General features: G+C 41.3%; 1 protein-coding gene across 6 annotated transcripts in view; it reads left to right on the forward strand.

Moving 5' to 3' along the window:
• LOC105430014 (uncharacterized) overlaps positions 1-19286 on the forward strand; it is a 108835-nt gene that overhangs the window by 64268 nt on the left and 25281 nt on the right. For all 6 annotated transcript variants that reach the window (XM_089085201.1, XM_089085202.1, XM_089085204.1 and 3 more), the window contains 2 exons: positions 11306-11461; positions 12819-13190. In XM_089085201.1, the coding sequence (XP_088941327.1) occupies positions 12939-13190 (252 nt within the window). In that variant the 5' untranslated portion in view covers positions 11306-11461; positions 12819-12938. The remainder of the gene's footprint in view (positions 1-11305; positions 11462-12818; positions 13191-19286) is intronic.

Consider the following 19286-nt stretch of genomic DNA (forward strand, 5'->3'; position numbering starts at 1 on the left):
GGGAACGCGCGATGAGATCGTATTGTCGCGATTGCGACGTGACTGCGACAAAAAAATACTCGGCGTCAACGTGTCGGTTAATTAATAAACAAAACGCGTGACGTGCAGGATCGTTACATTACGGTCGTTACAGTTTAGTCTAGAAAAAAAAGAGGCCGAGACTGATGAAGATGATTTGGTGCAAAGGTGCGAGCTTCGAATTATCAGTGCTCAATGGATGGGTCTCATGTCGAGTCATTGCTGCTGCGACAGAATTGTGTTGATGTTTACCGGTACGTTGAATATAATCCTTATAACGGTGTCGCGCTAATATTCAATTAGAGATATGCCTTTTACTTGCATTTATTAATAAAAACGCGCGGCAAAAAAACTGGCGCACATACAGAGGTATATGAAATGTTGATTGAATAATGGTATCCATAATGGAAGAGGAATCGGTCTAGCGAAACAACAAAAAATTACTAATTAATCTTTCAAGTAGTTTCATATACAGCCACGAACAGGTACAAGATATTTCTTTAAAAAAATATCGGCGTTTCAAATTAAGAGATTAAATTGCACGTTTTCGAATACTCGAGTTGGATTGTAAACTGTGAATTGTATTCTGAACAATATGTTTAATGGAAGTTACTGATAACACATTGTACGCCAATCTCAACGTTCAGCGAAATTCTACAGGTTGTTCCACAAATTTGGCATCATAGAAAAAAAAATTTAAAAGGCACGACAGGAGCCCTCATTCGCGTAATTTGTTCAATATGTCCATCATTCTTTTCAATACGCAAAGTTTTATTCAGTCATAAAGCGCGCGATTAATGTCAAGGATAATGGCAGTGCATGTATCAATAATGCTCTGTGATGTTAGATTTATGAGACACCCTGTAGAACCATTATTTGAGCGTCGGCCCAGCGGAATTGGCGCATTCGAAACGAGACGCCTACTAAATTGATTTTAGCTTCCAATTCTACCTCTCACATACCAAAATTTGATAATCCGAATAGACTTTCCAATGGACATGAAGAAACATAGATCAACATGAATTCTTGGCTTTGAAAAAAAATAACATAAATTTTTACGATTACCTTAAAATAAAAAGTTGCTTATACGAATATGCGAGCTAATACGAAAAAATTCAATTATAAAACTCACTTTTCATATGTACTTTTACTATAATTATATTTAGGGTCATATTGTATTTAATATTTCTGAAAAATCAAAATATTAAAATATTAATTATCAAAATAAATATTAAATGGTTAATGGACTATTGTCTTTTAAATGTTTATTAACAAATGAAAAAAATGACTGAGACGTTCCATTGATTCTTATCAAAATTCAGATTTCTCATCTTTGTATTAAGTCAGCTGTATAGTGAACACATTATCTAACACACAATGTAACTTCTCGATACATGACAATTTCCTGTATGATAAATTTCCAATTGCAGAAACTATTTTTCAAGCATTTAAGAGTGAGGTCAAGTTTCCATCAGGGTCTTTGCCTGCGAGCTTTATCAGAAGCTGACACCGAGATTACATAAATTGTTCGCTTTTTCTAAAAACAAACACCTTTTAAAAGACATTATGTATCTGAAAAAAACAAACCTCGATACAATGTCTCTTTGTTTAAAGAAAAACCTTTTAAATATCTGTTTATTCAGTAATTCAAATATTTCGTATCAGCTGATCCGGGAAATTCGTGCGACGCCGCGATGCACGCTAATTAATCGTCAAAGGAATCCATTCCCGCCGAGGTGCAACGGTAGATGCAACAATGTGTGTCACGTGTGTGCCCGAGGAAAAGCGTCAATCGTGCACGCCCCTTTACTCGCGCGAAAAAGAGATAGAGAAAGGACGAGAGAGAACGAAAGAAATTGACAGAGAGATGGATAAGTAGATAGAAGGAGAGAACAAAATCCAGCTCTAGAGAGAGAGAGGGGGGGGGGGGGGAGAAAGCGCGGCCTCCACGCCGCGTATGCAGCGAAGTTTATCTGCGCGCGATAAAGCCACTATCGCCGTTTTCGTCGCTCACTGCGTCGCCGTTCGATGTAAAAAAAAAAGGGAGGGGGGGATGCCAGCGTGCAGTACGGCAATATAGCGGCACAATGGGCAGCGTACAGCAAATGACAAACTATACGCCGCTACGATACTTCGCTCTTCGGGTTTGCACTTTAATCTCGAGAGTATCGTCCACCTTTCCGACGTCGCGCTCGCGTTACGACACAATATTGCACGGATAAACAAGCGTTTTCCTTTTTCTTCTCGGCTTTTTTTTCTTTCTTTTTTTTTTACGTCGCAAGACGCGGAATAATATATGTTTCGTCAATTATGCTCTAATAATTGTACTCGTGTTTTTCTCCCGTGCGTTTCTCTCTCTCTCTCTCTCTCTCTCTCTCTCTCTCTCTCTCGATCTGTCCAGCTATCTATCTCCGCCGGCGATGATAAATCGCGATACGCGCCTTGCCCGGCTCGCGTGTTGTCTCCGTCGTTGTTTTCGCGGAAGCGCCGCGCCGGCATACCGCGACGCGAGAAAAACGGCTGTCATTTCATGGGAACGCGGTGACATTGTGGCATTTATCGACGTTGCGAGCAGTTTGCCGGCGTTTGAGAATACAAAACGCATTAAGTGCGCTTTATTGCGACGCGAATGCAAATCGAGTTCGATACTTCTAACATTCCACTTTTTTTTTTTTTTTTTTTTTTTTTTTATTAATATCTAGAACGGTCGTAGCTATTACTAGAGCAAATGTCTCGCGTTAATGTTCGATATTGAATATTTATGAAATGAAACGGAAACAAGCGGCTCGTCTCATTACGATCCGAATGCAAATCGTATATTCCAATATTCTTTTTTTCTTTTATTCTTTTTCTTATGAATCCCCAAGGTGCTGATAATAATCGAAATGGATATCTTACGTTGCTCATTATATATTAATCGACTACGCAGATCTTTATAAATTCATTTTGTCATAGTCTAAATGCAGGCTGCGCGACATTTCAAAAATATATTTTTATTAAACTTAGATAAAATACGGTTTACGCTAGCCTATACATTAATAGAGCATTTAGAATTTCGCGAGTTCGTTTTATTACAATCTAAATGCAAAATTATATTTCTACAATGATTTTTTACCAACTTGTCACGTCATTGACAGATATCACAAGTTATTGCCTGAATATGACTCGAATATTAAAATTAAACTGATAAAAAGTAGTTGTAAGAGAGGTACAAAACTAAATAAATTCAATCCGGTTTTATTATAATTCGACTGGTATCGAGCAATTCAGGACACTCGCAAATAGCAAACCGGAACGCAAGTAAAAGTTAATCTCGGGGCATGTACATTTTATGTACATTTTAACACGGCAAATGGGATTATATAGTATATAATAGTTTATATATTTCTTCATCTATTACATATGTAGTATCAATATACGTGTGTATAAATTTCACATTTACCTCACTCTTTATTTACTCTTGTTAGAATTAATAGCTGTGAGAGCGCTACATGGAAAAAAATAGTTCGGTTTCTGCACCAAAATTCTATTTCGAAATGAACGAATCAGAAATTCCAGTTGAAGTTATCAGAATTCAGTTTTTTAAACCAACAAGATTTCTGGTTAATTTAAACAGAAATCTGATAATTTTAATCGAAACTTTTGATTCGCTTTCATTTTAAAAGAAACAGAATTTTGATATACAGCCAACCAAACTATTTTTCTCGGCCAAGATTATCCTTGAGAAACCTTGAGATTCCCTTCCTTTTTCTTAAGCCAAGTAAGATTAAAAATAAAGATAAAATTAAAATTAAAAATAACCCTTCTCAATATTCAATTCACAAATGTTTCCCGTGATCCGTGACATCCGCGACATTCGGAAGCTGCTGTAAAGCCGACTGTAAATCGGCTTTAATCTTATCGGCTTTCGCGGTGGGATATCGCGAGGATAATGTGTAAGTCGCATGGCGACGGCATTTCACACGATGCGCACCTCCGCCGCCGACACGGGATGCATCCCGCGTTTCTTGCGAAAACAACGCGGCGACCGCGAAACCGTTACGCCGAGGCATCGTTATTTCCTATACGCAGGATCCTCGTGCAAACATCATCGAGCGAGAGAATCGGAGGAGGGAAGAATCGCGCGCGGTCGCGGATAACTATGTCTTCTTAACGGTTAGGCTTCGCTCGCCGTTCGTTAGCCGAAGAGGACGAACGTACGCCGTCTTAACGGATCCTCGAAAAAGAGTCCGCGAACTTCTCGAAAAAATCGCGCGTTCTCCGAGGCGATTCCTACTCGCGACTCTCCGTCTGGTGTGCAACTGTTGTACCTCGGTGCATTCCCGTTATTACGTTATTGCGTTATCGGAATCGCAAAGTCGCGACGATCATGACGGAAGGCATTCTTTTTCTGAAGGTATTCCGCGTAACTAATGCCGCCATAACGCGGTATTAACATTAATTAAGATAACGGTAATTAATGAGAGAAGGTTAAAGATCACTTTACGCTAACGAGTTATACGAGTGATTTATTCGTATATCGATCTTAGATAAACGTCGGTCTAGATAACATAATAGTGACAGCGGTATAAACTCGACAGCATGATATTTCGCGACGAAAGATTAGAATGTATTAATGACTGTCGTAAAATCGTTAACGAAAAGACGAGACAACGCTGACGGATAACACTCGAATTTTATTTTCGATTAACTGTATTTTAATTGGCGGTGCCTTCTGAAAGATAAATTTTCAAAGCGTATATAGCGTATTTCGTCCGTATATTTTACACTCGTGAAAGGCGCCAAAACTCCAATAAAATTGTAATAAAAATCATTTCAGTAAAATCATGTGTTTATTCGCGCGGCTGAGAATGATGAAACATAGATGTTTATTTTGCATTGTCGATTACGAGAAATTTATTAAAATAAAAAATTCGATTTTTTTTTTTTTTTTTATCGAAATGACGAAATATCATCAGAAACGAAATGAACTTTGATAAAAGGAAACCGACTGAAAAAAAACTTATTATTATTTCAAAGAAATATTATATCATTAGTAATTAAAATATTTTTGTTAATTAACAATTAAAAATATTTCTTTGATATTACTTATGAATATTCAAAGACGTGAAAGAAATTATTACCGCTACAAACACATACAGTTATTAAAAATTTCTTTCCTTCTCAATGTACACAGCAAAAAAATTAGTCTTAAATGAAGAAAAATATTCTTTTATATATATATATATATATATATATATATATATATATATATATAAGCAAAAATATTATAATCTTCTTAAACATTTTGATTTGATTGATTTCATATTGATGCAAGTATTATTTTTACCCAAGTCAAGATTAAAAATTGTCTATATGAAGATTGTATAATATTCTCACTTATATATGAGAATATCTATACATGCATAATATAAAATATTTCTAAGAAGATATATTATAATGTTCTTGTTTGTATATGAGAATATGTAATTTAAGACCAATTCTTTTTCTGTGTACGATGCGCGAAGCGATTCAGCGTTCCATCATGGAACCATGATGATAGCTATATTCCCATGCTTCGGCTGCTTTTACGATCGCGCGCTGGCGGCATATGCAGATGCGTCTATTCCGCGAATTATAACAGTACCCTGCGAACGATGAAGACCGTTCATCGATGTTAATGCACCACGACGGGTGTTAACAGACATCCGGATAACGCGATCGAAGGATCCAGTCGATCGTGTAAGGTCGACGCTAGGCGATTAGAAGCGAGGCGTTTTATGGGGTCTGCATTCGCATAGGAGCTAAAGAGGGTGGGTGTCAGCTCGTGGATGACGCCACAAGTTGCAAGGTCAGTCATTCGCAAGCTGCTGTTCCCAAAATAGCTGTGCAAACTGACGCTAACAGAAGCGACTGCTGATTAATATTGATATAATAAAATATCGATTGGTGTGTGAGTGTGTACACACACACACACACACACACACACACACACACACACACACACACGTAAAAGTAATTATAAAATTTTTAACATAGACATTAATCGATTGCTAATATAAATATAAAATATCAACATGCTCTCGAGAACCATTGTCGACTTTTTAAATCGAATTCTGCTATAAGAAGAAATTAAAATTAAAATATTAATTATGAATTCAAGCTAATTCTGTTTCAAAATACGTAGATGTAACTGGAAATGATTAATTGCTAGTCTGATTATTATTGAGTACATTTGCAGCTGAAATGAAAATGATTACAATTCATCATTCGACATAACGGAAGCGTAGTGATCAGGAAGTGACAAAACAATTCTCGATGAATTACAATTCCAGTTGCGAGAGTGCTGTAATTTACGAAAAAGCTATAATAGGACTATGGTGCGAACACTGTCATCATATACACCAAGATTGGTCGTATCCTGTCGATGACGAGGGGAAATTGAAAGAGGAAATAAGGAAACGTGTACGACGAAGATGTTGCTATTGAGTAGGAGCAAAGTATTTCCTCGGCAGTGGCGAAAGGTGTTCTTATGCGAACCGTAAATACAATAGAAAGTACTGGGAATCTAGGATACTGAACGAGGGTCCCATTCGCGATATTCCTCGTATTTGCGCCAAAGCCTGAATACCTACGAACGCCCGGTATCCCTCTTTCTATCTTCTCCCTCTCCCCTGCGCGCATTCCCCCCCCCCCGTCAGTACCTGAATTATGACAAAAATCTCCGACATCCGGCTGGTCAGACAGAAAACAACCATTAAGGATGTACATTACAATAGTAGCAAAAAGTTGTCGAAATACGAAAAGAACCATGTTTTTTTATATTTTTTCTTATTTAAAGCGTCAAAGAGAGTTGAATTATAAAGAAAATAAATATGTACAAGGTATGATTTCTGTTAATAAATAATATAAATATTAATCACATATTAGTTTCTTTCATGATTTTGAAAGGAATTAATATGTGATTAATATTTTTCTTCTCTAATAGATAATAAAAACTTTTGGTTATAAATATCCTCTGAGATCAATTGCAAGATAGACATATTTTATAGAAAGATTTCGAGTATCGAATAATTTGAACATGTAAAAATAATGATATGATTTCTCTCTATAAGAATCGATGCAAATATTTAAGAATTAAATAATTTGATCGTAAATTTCCGAACAATCCTAAGATTTCAGATAAATTTATAATTTGTAAATTATAAATCATAGCGTATTTTGACATCTTAATTTGCGAGAGTTTTAAAGAATTATTGAATTAATGTGCACACAGTAAGATTAAGATATTATTATCATTATTCGTTCTTTCTTAGACAAATTAAAAAATATAATCGCTGTAATTGATATTACTCTACATAACATCTCGAATACGTAATCAGTTTCCCCACACGCTTCATACGAGTCTACGTTTCCCCGAGTCTAATAAATTTTTTCATATTCTTCTTATTATTATTATTATTATGATCTAGGAAAAAGTATACGAGAAATCATTGCCAAGTATCGCGTACGATATCGGTTCACAGCGCCTCCAAGTTTCACTCCTCCTATAAGAGCGTGTAGAAGAACGACGACGTGTCTTATAAAAGAATCTGTGTTATGATATGAAAGGCGGAATCGAGCATTAATTCCAAGCGTTACGCGACATATGCATTCTCCCGTCGTGGCAATTACGCTTTTATGATGCCTAGCGCGCGTAGTTGGGCTCTCTTTAAAGCTCATCCTTCTCCCCTTTTTACGAGCGCGCTCGCTCGCATTCCCATTTTGCTCAGGACGAACGAGGCGGTCGCAGCCGCGGCCGCGGCTATAATCGGCGAATTATCGCGACGAGCAGCTCGTACCCTCAATAATGCAACGCGTCGCCGGGCTCGTCGTTACCCGCTTGGCATGAATTAACATCCTGACAATCCTCCGTCAGGCGTGTTGATCGACGTCACCGGCTGTTTTCCCCCCGTCCCGAGCAGGTCGGAACGTTTTTACAGGGCGAGATGTAAAAATGGTGAAGTGCGCATTTTTCTCGCTGCAAAATTAATTTTCGGAGCACACCTCGATTCGTCCTTTTTCTCCCTCCTTTCATCTTTTCCTCTTTCTCGTTTTTTTTTTTTTTTTTTTTTTTTTTTTTTTTTTTTTTTTTCCCGGAACACGCGCGCAACGTTTCAAAACCATGTGGAAAATTATTATGTGAATGACAAGCCAAATACGAAACGAATCGCATTCCTTTTTTACATTACGGGTATTGGGGGAAAGGAACAAATTTCACGTTGATTTTCCCCTGATTATTTCCTTCTTTCCTCTTGCCACCGCGAACGAAAAACATATTCTTTGTATCTGATACTTTGCGATTTCAAACATTGGATTACGAAATTACATTTCTCTACGTAATTAATTCTTAAAACCTTCCTTGCCGGTCGGCAAAACTTACTTTGTTAATTAAAGTACTTTTCTCCGCCCCCCTCCCCCCCCCTTTTTTTTTAATACAACGTGTAACGTGTTTTTCAGTCGCGTTATAAACCATTGACGTGGAATACACCGGCAACGGTGAGAAGAATGCATTTTACAAATCCACTCCGGTAACGAAGTGCCAAGGATAAATGCGGACTATACCGGATTTGTGGGAATCAAGTTTTGACTATAATCGGCCTTAATCGGTTTTCGTTATCGGTTACACCAATCGTGTCGTAAATGTTTCAGGCGGCGAAATTACGACGAAATGACGATTACGATAACGACAAGCGGTTGTCGATACTCCGGCTCTCGGTATCCGCGCGATATCAAGTCACTCCTGATATTTATGCTAATTGATACGGCGAGAAGTGGACTCGAGTGTCGTTTATACGAAAGTTGATTACATCGCGAACGTTGTAACGTAGGAATTGTATCGCGGCTGCGTTTTACCGATGCCGTCTACATCCGACAACAACAATCGTTTACGCGCGCGAACATCCTTTATAATCGTGGAAGAGCATTTTTATATATTTAATATCTCTCTCTCTCTCTCTCTCTCTCTCTCTCTCTCTCTCTCTTTCTCTCTTTCTAATCGTTAAATTAGACGCTCGCTGAAATTTCACTCCCCGAGAGAAAACGCACAAATGAAATGTTTCGGTTCGGTAAATACGGATGTCAAAGGATGATATTCAGGTCATGCAAAACTTTTTTTATATATATTATCAACGCTTTAATCAAGATCTTTGATTAATCGATTACTTTGATACGATCGCGTTTTTAGATTTCAATAAAGTCTCGCAGAATTTCAGCTAAAACGTTTCTATACCTATGGGAGGAAAATAATACTTGATAAGACGGAGATCCGAGATTAAAGAGAAAATAACGTTCTAACTCTTTGGAGTATACATATTTTATGTAGACATCTCGGCGTTAAAGACTTACTTCATTCTATTAATTGCAGCGAGTTTATGAATCTGGAATATCAGCCAACGTGGAATAGCAGTAATCGCGTATCTTTTTGTGAATAATACTTGAGAAGAGACTGACAATCTTCGAACTTCATCCTTTCTATTTTCCCCAAGAATTCGCGAGCAGTTTACTACTCAAATTTCACCGCGTTGTCTCCCAGACTTGATCGACCTCATTATTCTCTTTTTCTCTATATTCTCAAGCTTTTTGTCACCTTAACGAAATTACGATCGCGCGTTGGCCTTGAGAAAATGACCCGATCGAAAATTGTCCTTGAAAAGCACAATCCTGGAAAAGGGGGCTGAATGAATCATCGGCCAAGAGATTTGCGATCAGCTCAGAGGATCTCGATATTCAAAAGAGAAAGATCCCGCTCAGATCATCGAAGGCAACAAGGAGGATCGCATTTTGAAATATGTGAAATATCCTTTTTTTTTTTTCAAATCCGAATTTGCCAACCGGTTTCTAATCAGACTCGGTCGACCGTGCGTATTCCGAATCTACGCGCGGAATCTTTCGCCGCACGGTTTTGACGTGTCAATGTGCGAATAAAGGATTTATTTTCGTCCTTCCGCCCGCGTGAAAGTTCGCCGTGGCCGGCGGGGAGAAAAAGGAGCTATCGAAAATTCTCGTAGAAAACGCGGCAGTGAAAGCTTCGCGGCGCGCGTTATTTACCAAGGTTTCTCGCCGCCGGGTAGTTTCTCCGGTATCGTATTATTATAGCAAATGCGGATCCCCCCCTCCCTCCCCCCCCCTGCAAAAACTGTACCGTGGAGCGTATGAAGAGAATACGCGACGCGGCCGACATATATAGCGCGATCGACAAGCTGCCACGCGGATAGAAATCGATTTAACAGTAATTGCCGGGCATCGTTATCCGGCGCGCGCTACGCCGTTATCCTCGTAATCGGCGTACGTTGACGCGACAGAAGAGGGATTCATCCGGTTCAGCGTCGCGCTCGCCCTCTCCGCCCCCCCCCCCCCCCCGATAAAATCGCCCCCGAATCCTTTACGCCTCTTTCCCCCCGATTAGAAACCCGCGCGCGCGCGGTTAATCCGCGAGGGAATTATTTATCGCGCGGACAAGCAACACCTGAATTTTTATGTGTAACGTTATAAAATAAACATGACTTTCCAGAGACGTGAAAAGGGGATTATTTTTCACGCGGAAAGGCGAGAGGGGAGAGGAGAGCAAGCGAAACGATAATCGATAGAAGAGTGGAAATAAAAAAAGGGGTATACTCGTAAAAACTCGTTCTTCGAATCATTATTAGTCTTTATGCCAATTCCGTGATATAATTTCGATGAGTTTGTGCTGCGGTTGCCGTGTGGAAAACACATACAAGCGAAACGCGACCTTTCTCATATCTCATCGAAAATTGATTCCATCGAAATCCTAGCGGTTTCGGCCCCCCTTGTCACGGCGACTTTAAATTGCTAGCGAGACTAATGCAAACATTACGAGGATCGGTTGTTGTTTTTTATTGTCACGCAACTCAAAACAAGCGAGTCTACCGGCCGTAACTAATATACCGCTGACTATCACACTTTGAACATGCGACACATGGACGTAGGGAGGGAGGGGGGGAGGGCTTACTTCAACCCTCCCTCAAAATTAAAAAAAAAAAAAGTTAAAATTATGATTTATAAAACTTAATATTTTTCTCAAGATCTGAAACGACGAGATGTTCTCCAAGCTCTAAAATAAGGGCAATTCATTAACGCAAAAAATTGTTGTGTTAACAAAATGAAAACCTCCCCCAAAAAAATCCTGGATACGCCCGTAATACGATGAATAATTTATTGCACGTCAATCTTGGTCGCGCGCCAATCGGCGTTACGACACCCCCAGAATGTGTTAATAAAACGTGCGTTTTTGTTATTTGCATTTCAGGGGGTGAGCTGCTAGCTAGAGGAGTGACGAATTGAAGGATCCTCGTGTTTGAGAACTCGGTTTATGCGCGAGTATTACAGAGGGAAGGCAGACCGAAGAAACGAGCCGACCCTCAAGTCGGCTAATCTCAAGCCAGGAGTTCGAACACTCTACTTAGTAAGTAGAAAAAACGAGCAATCTTCCGTCAAGATTCCTCGAGACTCTGAATTTACGTAAAGGATCTAACGAGTAAAGTAAAAATTAAGAGGAAACGGAAAATCTCGTATACATGTTCTTGTGTCTGAATTTCGCCTTAAAGTAAAAGTCTAAAAATTTTTAAGCTAAAGAAGCCTAAAAATTACATTAAACCGCGAGCTCGAATTCACAGAACTTTTGCCATTGAAAAATTCGGCGTCCATCCATCAATTAAATTGACTTAAACGGCATGAAGATCACACAATTCGCGCTGTCTACATTAGACGAGTGCAAAATATTTCCCTGTAGAGTTCAACGTCCTCCGTAGAATATCAGTAACGGTACGAAAAGCGATACGCTCTTGAGCGTAAACATTTTATGAAGAATAAAGAAAGGACGATAGCGCGATAAACATTCGCGCATGGTCATCTTATCCGATTCGTGATGGGACTTCTTTCCTTCCTTTGGTGACGGTAAACTTCCTGCCAGTCCGATACCGGTGTGACAATGACCGGTTGGCTTATATCTGCCGAGAACGCGTGTTCGGACGCAAACTCGTTTGCGTGAGTTTACGCGAAGCGTTTAGATGTTCCTTTTTGTAATCACTTCTTTCGCAAATTTTCTTTTTTATTCCAGCGATTATGATGAAAGCTGACCATGACAAAGACAACCGGTGAGATAAATATCTAACAACGCAAACAATTCGATTTCACAATATCAAAGAATTTTCAAAGATACTTCAAGAAATTTTCAAGATAAAAAAACATATTCTTATCCAAATATACAGACATTTGAAAAATGTTAGATAAATTTTGTTTCGTCGCGATCAATCGTCGGCTGACTAATTTCTTTTTTACATCCGGAACTGTAACGAATTTGATCGGTGTTAATTAGAACTTCTACCTTCTATAAACGTGAAATTGTGCTTAGAGAGACTAATAGCGATCGCGGTGGGTTTTGATCCGAGAATTAACGTCATCACAGTGCACTTCCCGCACTCCTTTTTTTTTTTCATTCTTCCTCTTCCCAATGCTTACATGTCCTATGTCCATCTCGTTTTAGATGCGGGAAGTGTCTCAAGTTAGCAAGCTATATATATAAAACATTATCTAGGCGTCGTCCTAACATCGTCAAAATGTTTGTTACTCGATTAACTATGACGACGTAATCCGGATCAAAATACCGCCAAAGGGGAAGAGAACGCTATGAGATCGTAACCACGCGTCGTCAGCCTCGCCTCGTGTGAAAGTTCCATCTCGCAAATTTCGCGAAAACGTCAAATATCGAGCGGGTTTCCGTGTGTGTCGGTCCCTTGACACGAGTCCTCTCGACGTTGCAGACGTTGGCGGGGCGCAGGGGGAGGAGAAGGTGGGCGACGAGAGTACGGTGAACTGGAAGCGGACCGCCGGCGACGGTGGCCGGCTCGGTCGAGGAGGAGTTCGCGGTGCCAGGGCCGCGCATGCTTCAACAACGAGGCTGTACAGCAACGACACCCGCACCCGCCGCTGCGACGGCCAGCTCAGCCTTATCTTCATCATCGTCGTCCTCGTCATCTTCTTCATTCACCCACAACATGTTCCCGCAACAGTACTGCCTGAGATGGAAGTACCATCACAGCAACCTGCAGACCATGTTCTCGCAGCTGCTCGAGCGGCAGGCCTACTGCGACGTCACGCTCGCCTGCGAGGGCAAAACGTTGAGAGCGCACAAGGTAAACAGAGAGAATAAATGTCGCGATAAAAATGTCGCGACGTCGACGACACGCTTTCTCATATCCGGCGAGCGCCGGCTCGCGAATGTCGCGACTCGGTCGTCACTCGAATTATTAATCCCCGGGAAGTCGCGGTTGATCTTAGCAGAAATACAGAACTTTTACTTAAAACGCAAAAAGAGGAAAAAAAAGAAACCGTAAGAAACGTTCAGTTAAACGAACCGTCTTGCCGTCTTGCTGCTCCGAGAATATCCCGGATGAACCGTGCGAGTCGAATCATTTTCACTTTATCCTTTTTTATGTCTTCAGTTCAGAAAAATAGAATAGTAATCAGTTTATAAATTCACGTATCTCGGATATACGCTTTGCAAGGTTAATGTTTATGAACTTGTCACGCTTATTTAAAAGCCAAATTAGAGATTAAAAGCGAGAAATCTCGACTCTACAGATACGCGGGATTGCTAATCTCGCTTTTTCAACGGTCTTTTTTAACAACAATCGCTACCAATAGTCTTCATTAATTCCAGAGAATTGGCATAGGCAAAGCCTAGGTTTTTTTCGTATCACAGGACGTTGAAATTTATTAAAATTACACCGCATTTTCAAGATGCATATGCATTTCTTACAAAAAAAAGTAAACGTTAGCTTATAGATTCTCTTTAATCTAATCGCCTATTAAGATTAATTCGTAACGATTTGATATCGCTCGCGTGCTCGCTCGCGTGTTGTATAAACATGAATAGATGCATTAGTACGCTAAGTAGCAATACGCAGCGTATGATAAGCATCAGGCACTGTAGCACAGAAATCGCGTTTGATGACGAAAGTCGACGATATAAGAAGTCCTATCCTATCGCGAAATAGAGAAATTAGTCGCGAGTGATTCAGGATACGCGGAAACTCGATTTCCGGAATTTCGCTGTAACGTGAAATTGGATTTATGACTGAAACTCGATAAGTGGAATTTCACAATTCGATTTACGGGAAATATATAATAAAATTGCCATTTTCCTCGATATTTCATCTCGAATCCGGCTCGAAACGAGCTCAGTCCCTCGCTGCATCGCGAGAGTTATCTTGTCAATTTTCAATTAAAATAATCGAGTCGATATAAGCTCCGCGGCGGCTACGCTTGTACTTGCGCGTGTGCGGGATCGAAGCGAGCTTGGTGGTCGTCGCTAATTAGAGCACCGTGTCCTCTCTTGACTTCGTCTCTTGTCAAAAACACGATTACCGCGACGAGATGCCTAATTCAATTTTCGGCAACATTAGAGGATCTAAAGCATTGTAACCGCGCGCTGTCAACATCGTCTCGAGATCCCGTTTCCGCTCGGCTTTCCGTTTCGAGCGCACCGCGGAATGACATTTTCATCATGAATTATATACATATATATATATAGAGAGAGAGAGAGAGAGAGAGAGAGACACACGCACGTACACGCACGTACGTACGAGAGATGCCGCACAAATCGGCCCCCATTATTTTTCCTCAGAAGAGAGCACTTTTCAAAATTACCGAAACTATCTCCAAAATGCTGCCCGGCCAAATGTATACTCCGCATAACAGGCTCCGTCTCAAAAAGACCGCAATTTTGAAAAGTGGCATTCTCCCCAATTCCGCTGCGCGTTCCCACGAGCGTCTCCCTTTTAACAAATCGCGTCGTGTCTAAAAAATGTCTTTGATGTAGAGCGTAGCTCCCAGCTTCTCGGGCCTGAGAGTCCTTTATCTGCATATTTTTTGATTGCCAAGGAAGAGAATTGAAAAAAAGAGAAGTACAACTGAAGTTCTTAGCTCTTTGTACCATTCGTCGAATTACAACTTCAATAGCGGTAATATTAAGCAAAATCTATAACGTGGTCCCCTATGTGCCCTGAAATATGGATCCCGTAATACGTCATCACTGTTCTATTGTATCTCCGTTAATTTCGTAAGACAGTCACGCGTTAGCTATTACTATTAAGACCTATCGGGAAATCGCTGACGTGTTTGTTTGTTTTTTTTTTTTTTTTTTTTTTTTTTCCCTAGACTTTTAGGGCGATATAAGGACGGTGATGCAATCTTTGGACTACACAGTAAACTACATTTTGCAATACAGAATAGTCCCATTAGGCATAACTATGCTCAATTGTTTTCAATAGAACGATTCGCGTTCCATTTATCTAGTATATAAATCGGATACGCCCACTATTGAAATCAGTCATCCGATTTAGAGTTCCGAAAGGGAGCACCTCCGCGGACTTATTCGCGTCGATGCGAAGAATCACGGTCGATGTCCAAACGATATCCGTATTGTTCTCTCTCCGTTCTCCCGAGAGATCGCGCCGATACCTCGCGCGTTATCTCGCCGTCGCTAATTATAGATGCGTAATCGGATCGCTCGGGGTGGTGAGCTCATCAAAAGTTTGGTGACGGGTGTATGTATATGTCCCCGTGTGTATGTATATGTCAAACGCGGAAACCCCGAGGAAACGTGGTAAGAGTAGCGCCACCATCATCGCCCCATCACCTCCTCCCTCCTTTCCTGCTCGACCTGATGGAGACGACCCGACTCCTGATAATTGGATTCTATTCCCAGCCAAAAAACCCGGACGATCTGTAGCAGACGACGAATGCAATCCCGTCCGGTTTCCACGGACCCGGACTCTTGCTCTTTTTTCGCATACACGTGTCTCTCGTTCGCTCCCCCGCTCCCCTATCCTTCCTGCCGGCTCCGTACCTTCCTCCCTCCCTCCCTCCCTCCCTCCCTCGCTCTCGCTCGTCCTCCCCTCTCTTTCTCTCTTCCCGGTCTCTTTCGCGTTTTTCTGCATGCCCCGTGGTTCTTTTTCCATACCGCGCCGCGCAGAATTTTCTCGATTCGTATTATTGTACGAGAAAGAGAGAGGGAAAATGAGACGGAGGGAGGGGGGAGGGAGGATGAAGATCGAGAAACAGGAGGAAGAGAAAAAGGAAGGAGGTGCGAGAGGTGGGGAAGGACGAAAGAGGAAACGGACGGACGGACGGACGGACGAACCTCGCCGCCTGCCTCGTAGGAACATAAAACTTAACAAACGATCAATTTTCTGTTCTTTGTTTCTTACTGGGGTGGAACTACGGCATTTCGCCACTCTCTTTTCTCTCCGCTCCCTTCGCCCACCGACCTCCCTTCCTCTTCTTTATTACCCCCTTCCTCTGCCGCTCCCGCGCGCGTTTCCACCCTGTTTCTTCCCCTCGCTGGTTCTCTCTTCCTCGTTTCCTGCCCTCATCCCCTTTCCTCTTCTTCCTCCTTTTCCTCCTCCTCCTCTTTCTCCTCCTGCTCCTCCACCTCCACCTCCACCTCCACCTCCACCTCCACCTGTACCTCCTTCTCCTCTGTCTCCTCCTGCACTGTTTCGTTCCTCGCGCGGCTCCCTCTTTTTCTCTCTCCGGCGGCGGCCTGTGCGTCGAAACGAGCCGCGCAGAGGAGAGGCACTCTATCAAAGTAGAGTACGTTCGGCTTGGTTTATTTTTTACTTTGGGAGGGGTCCAAATTGTAAAATCAATACTTACTCCTAAATTTAGAATGCCGCCGACGCCGCCGCCGCCGTCGCCGCCGCCACCACCATCACCGCTGTCGATGCTACCGCCGTCGGCGTAACGCGCGCGGGCTTTTTCATTTCTTCCCCCATAAGCGCGCGTCGCGACACAATCGCCTAACTCACGGCGCTCGTGTGTGTCTCGTCGCCCTTTTCTCGCCGCCGGCAAAAGCCGGCTGGTCGACCGGCCGGCCGGCTCTCGCCACTGACACAGTCTGATTTGGGTGTTAGTAAGTTACAGTCTAACTGAAGTACTAGAAGAATATCTACTTACTTAAACTAATATCTAAATACTCACTAGAGCTGCTCTTTTCAGATCTGAACTTCTTCAATAGTTCATCTTTTCTCTTGTTCTCTTCAGCATAGAGAGAAAAGGAAGAAGGATGAACTGAAAAGAATAGGCTTATTGTCCTTACGTCAATTGGATTTAAACATTTGAATCTCAAGATCAAGTGTTTAATAATTCGAACCTTCGAACTGAAAGTATGTTCGAACAGTTTGAACAGTTGAAATTCAAATCAGTATGACATGCCTGTTTAAGTTTGAATTATTTGAATTCGATGTTCATTTCTTTGACTTTGAACAGAGCATACAATACAATATGTTCGAATTTTTTCAAAATCTTAATTCTAATATTTACGGAACTGGAAATAACCGATTATATATCAATTTATTGTTTCTGAAACGAATTACAATTTATTTTATGCATAACTTTTAATTCTTTAGTTAACGTCTTATAAGTCGGAATCGAGCTTTTGAACCAGTCTTTTTATATCAAGCCATTCTGATATACATACAAACTTTTTTTAGCCAAATATATCTTTGGCGTCTGAAATCAAGGTACCTTTTTTTGCCGCGAATGTTCGTAGTAGTTGTAATGAAAATAAAGCACTATCTTTCACATTTTTCTTCGAAATTGGTAGAGACGTAAGGAGAAAAGAAAGATCGCCTTTATGTTCCGTACGTTCTTGAATATGTGAAAATTGCGAAGATATGCGAATCACGAGAGAGTTGCCTGGAGAGTCACAAATTACTCCCGACGTCACGGATTGTAACTGCGGAGGAAATACTCTTTCATTCTTCTGTATAAAATAAGAACACATATATATATATAGAGAGAGGGAAAAAAAATCGCTCGGGTCGAAATTAACTCGATGTGAGTACGTGAGAGTTGAAGTACGTGAGAGAGCCGAAGTATATATCGCGTAGAGCTTACTTTCGAGATGCCGGGTGATGACGACAACGACGAAAACGAAAGGGACTCGAGGCGACAGAAGTTCAGCGTGGCAAGCGTCGAAGGGAAAGGGAAAAGGAAAGGGAAAGGGAAAAGGGGATGAACGGGTGGGAGGCTTTGTGGACAGCTGTTTCCTCGTCTAGCACCACCTGCATCACCCGGCTTGCCTGTGCGTGCGAGACATATTCCGTGAAGAGAGAGAGAGAGAGAGAGAGAGAGAGAGAGAGAGAGAGAGAGAGAGAGAGAGAGAGAGAGAGAGTCACGGGAAAAGCTCGACCGCTCAATGACGCGGCTTTTTCGAGGTCTTTTCCCTTCTATCTCTATGACTTATGAACTATTTAGGTCGATAACCTCGTTTAAGTAACTTTGGTCGACGATTACTTCACTCTTTCGTGTGGTAAACAGCTGTGGCAGGGAAAGGAGCTCCATCAAACTGTGTAACTGTGAATTCAGAGAACCGTCTGTTGCGCATCGACAGCCCCAACCGGGTGACTAACAGTTCTGCGTTATCTTTCTGAATCGGTGTTAATTTTAATGTTATGTGTAAGAAGGAATTAAAGTCAGTTGATCCGTGCTATCCATTTGCATGTATAAGTCGCAAACATTATACTCCACGTTATTAATATGACAGCATACATGTGTCAGTCTCCTTATTACTTGTCTTGTTAGGATTAGTTATTACCAATCTCGCCCGGTTGTTTCCTGCTACTCGCGGCTCGAGCTATAACGATTAAAGGAAAAAAGATTTAGTGCAGCCATTAGCCGATGTGCGACCGGTTTTTACTCGCTAACAGGTATGCGGTGACGAATAAACCCGACGTGATTGCAGCTCGCTCGAGGGAAAAAAGACTCGCGCGCTTTAGAAGAATGATATACAAGGCGAAACGATAACCATAGCTGATATCTCTCAGACACTCGCCTTATTTCAAGTGGCACGAAAAAAAGGTTCGCCGTGAAACTTTCGTAATATCGAACGAAGCCCGGAACTTTCGAAAGGAGAAGATTCGTCGACTCCTTTCGATACGATTACAAAACCCGCGGCAAAAACTCCCATGTATCTTTCGGCGGGGGAACAAGAGATATATATATATATATATATATATATATATATATATATATATATATATATATACTTTGTGCCGGCGATGGTTATCGCCCTGTACTTGCCTGTATTCCCGCCGGACCGAGCTCTCGGAAAATTTCTATCCCGCATGATTGCCTGGCGGGAGAGAAAAAGGGAAAGAGGGAGGAGGAGAGACCGAGAGATGGAACTTTTGAGACGCTTTAAACGACGTTCTGAATGTGAAAAA

The sequence above is a fragment of the Pogonomyrmex barbatus genome, unplaced genomic scaffold (assembly GCF_055798465.1).
Source record: "Pogonomyrmex barbatus isolate J1 unplaced genomic scaffold, ASM5579846v1 scaffold1, whole genome shotgun sequence".
Lineage (NCBI taxonomy): Eukaryota > Metazoa > Arthropoda > Insecta > Hymenoptera > Formicidae > Pogonomyrmex > Pogonomyrmex barbatus.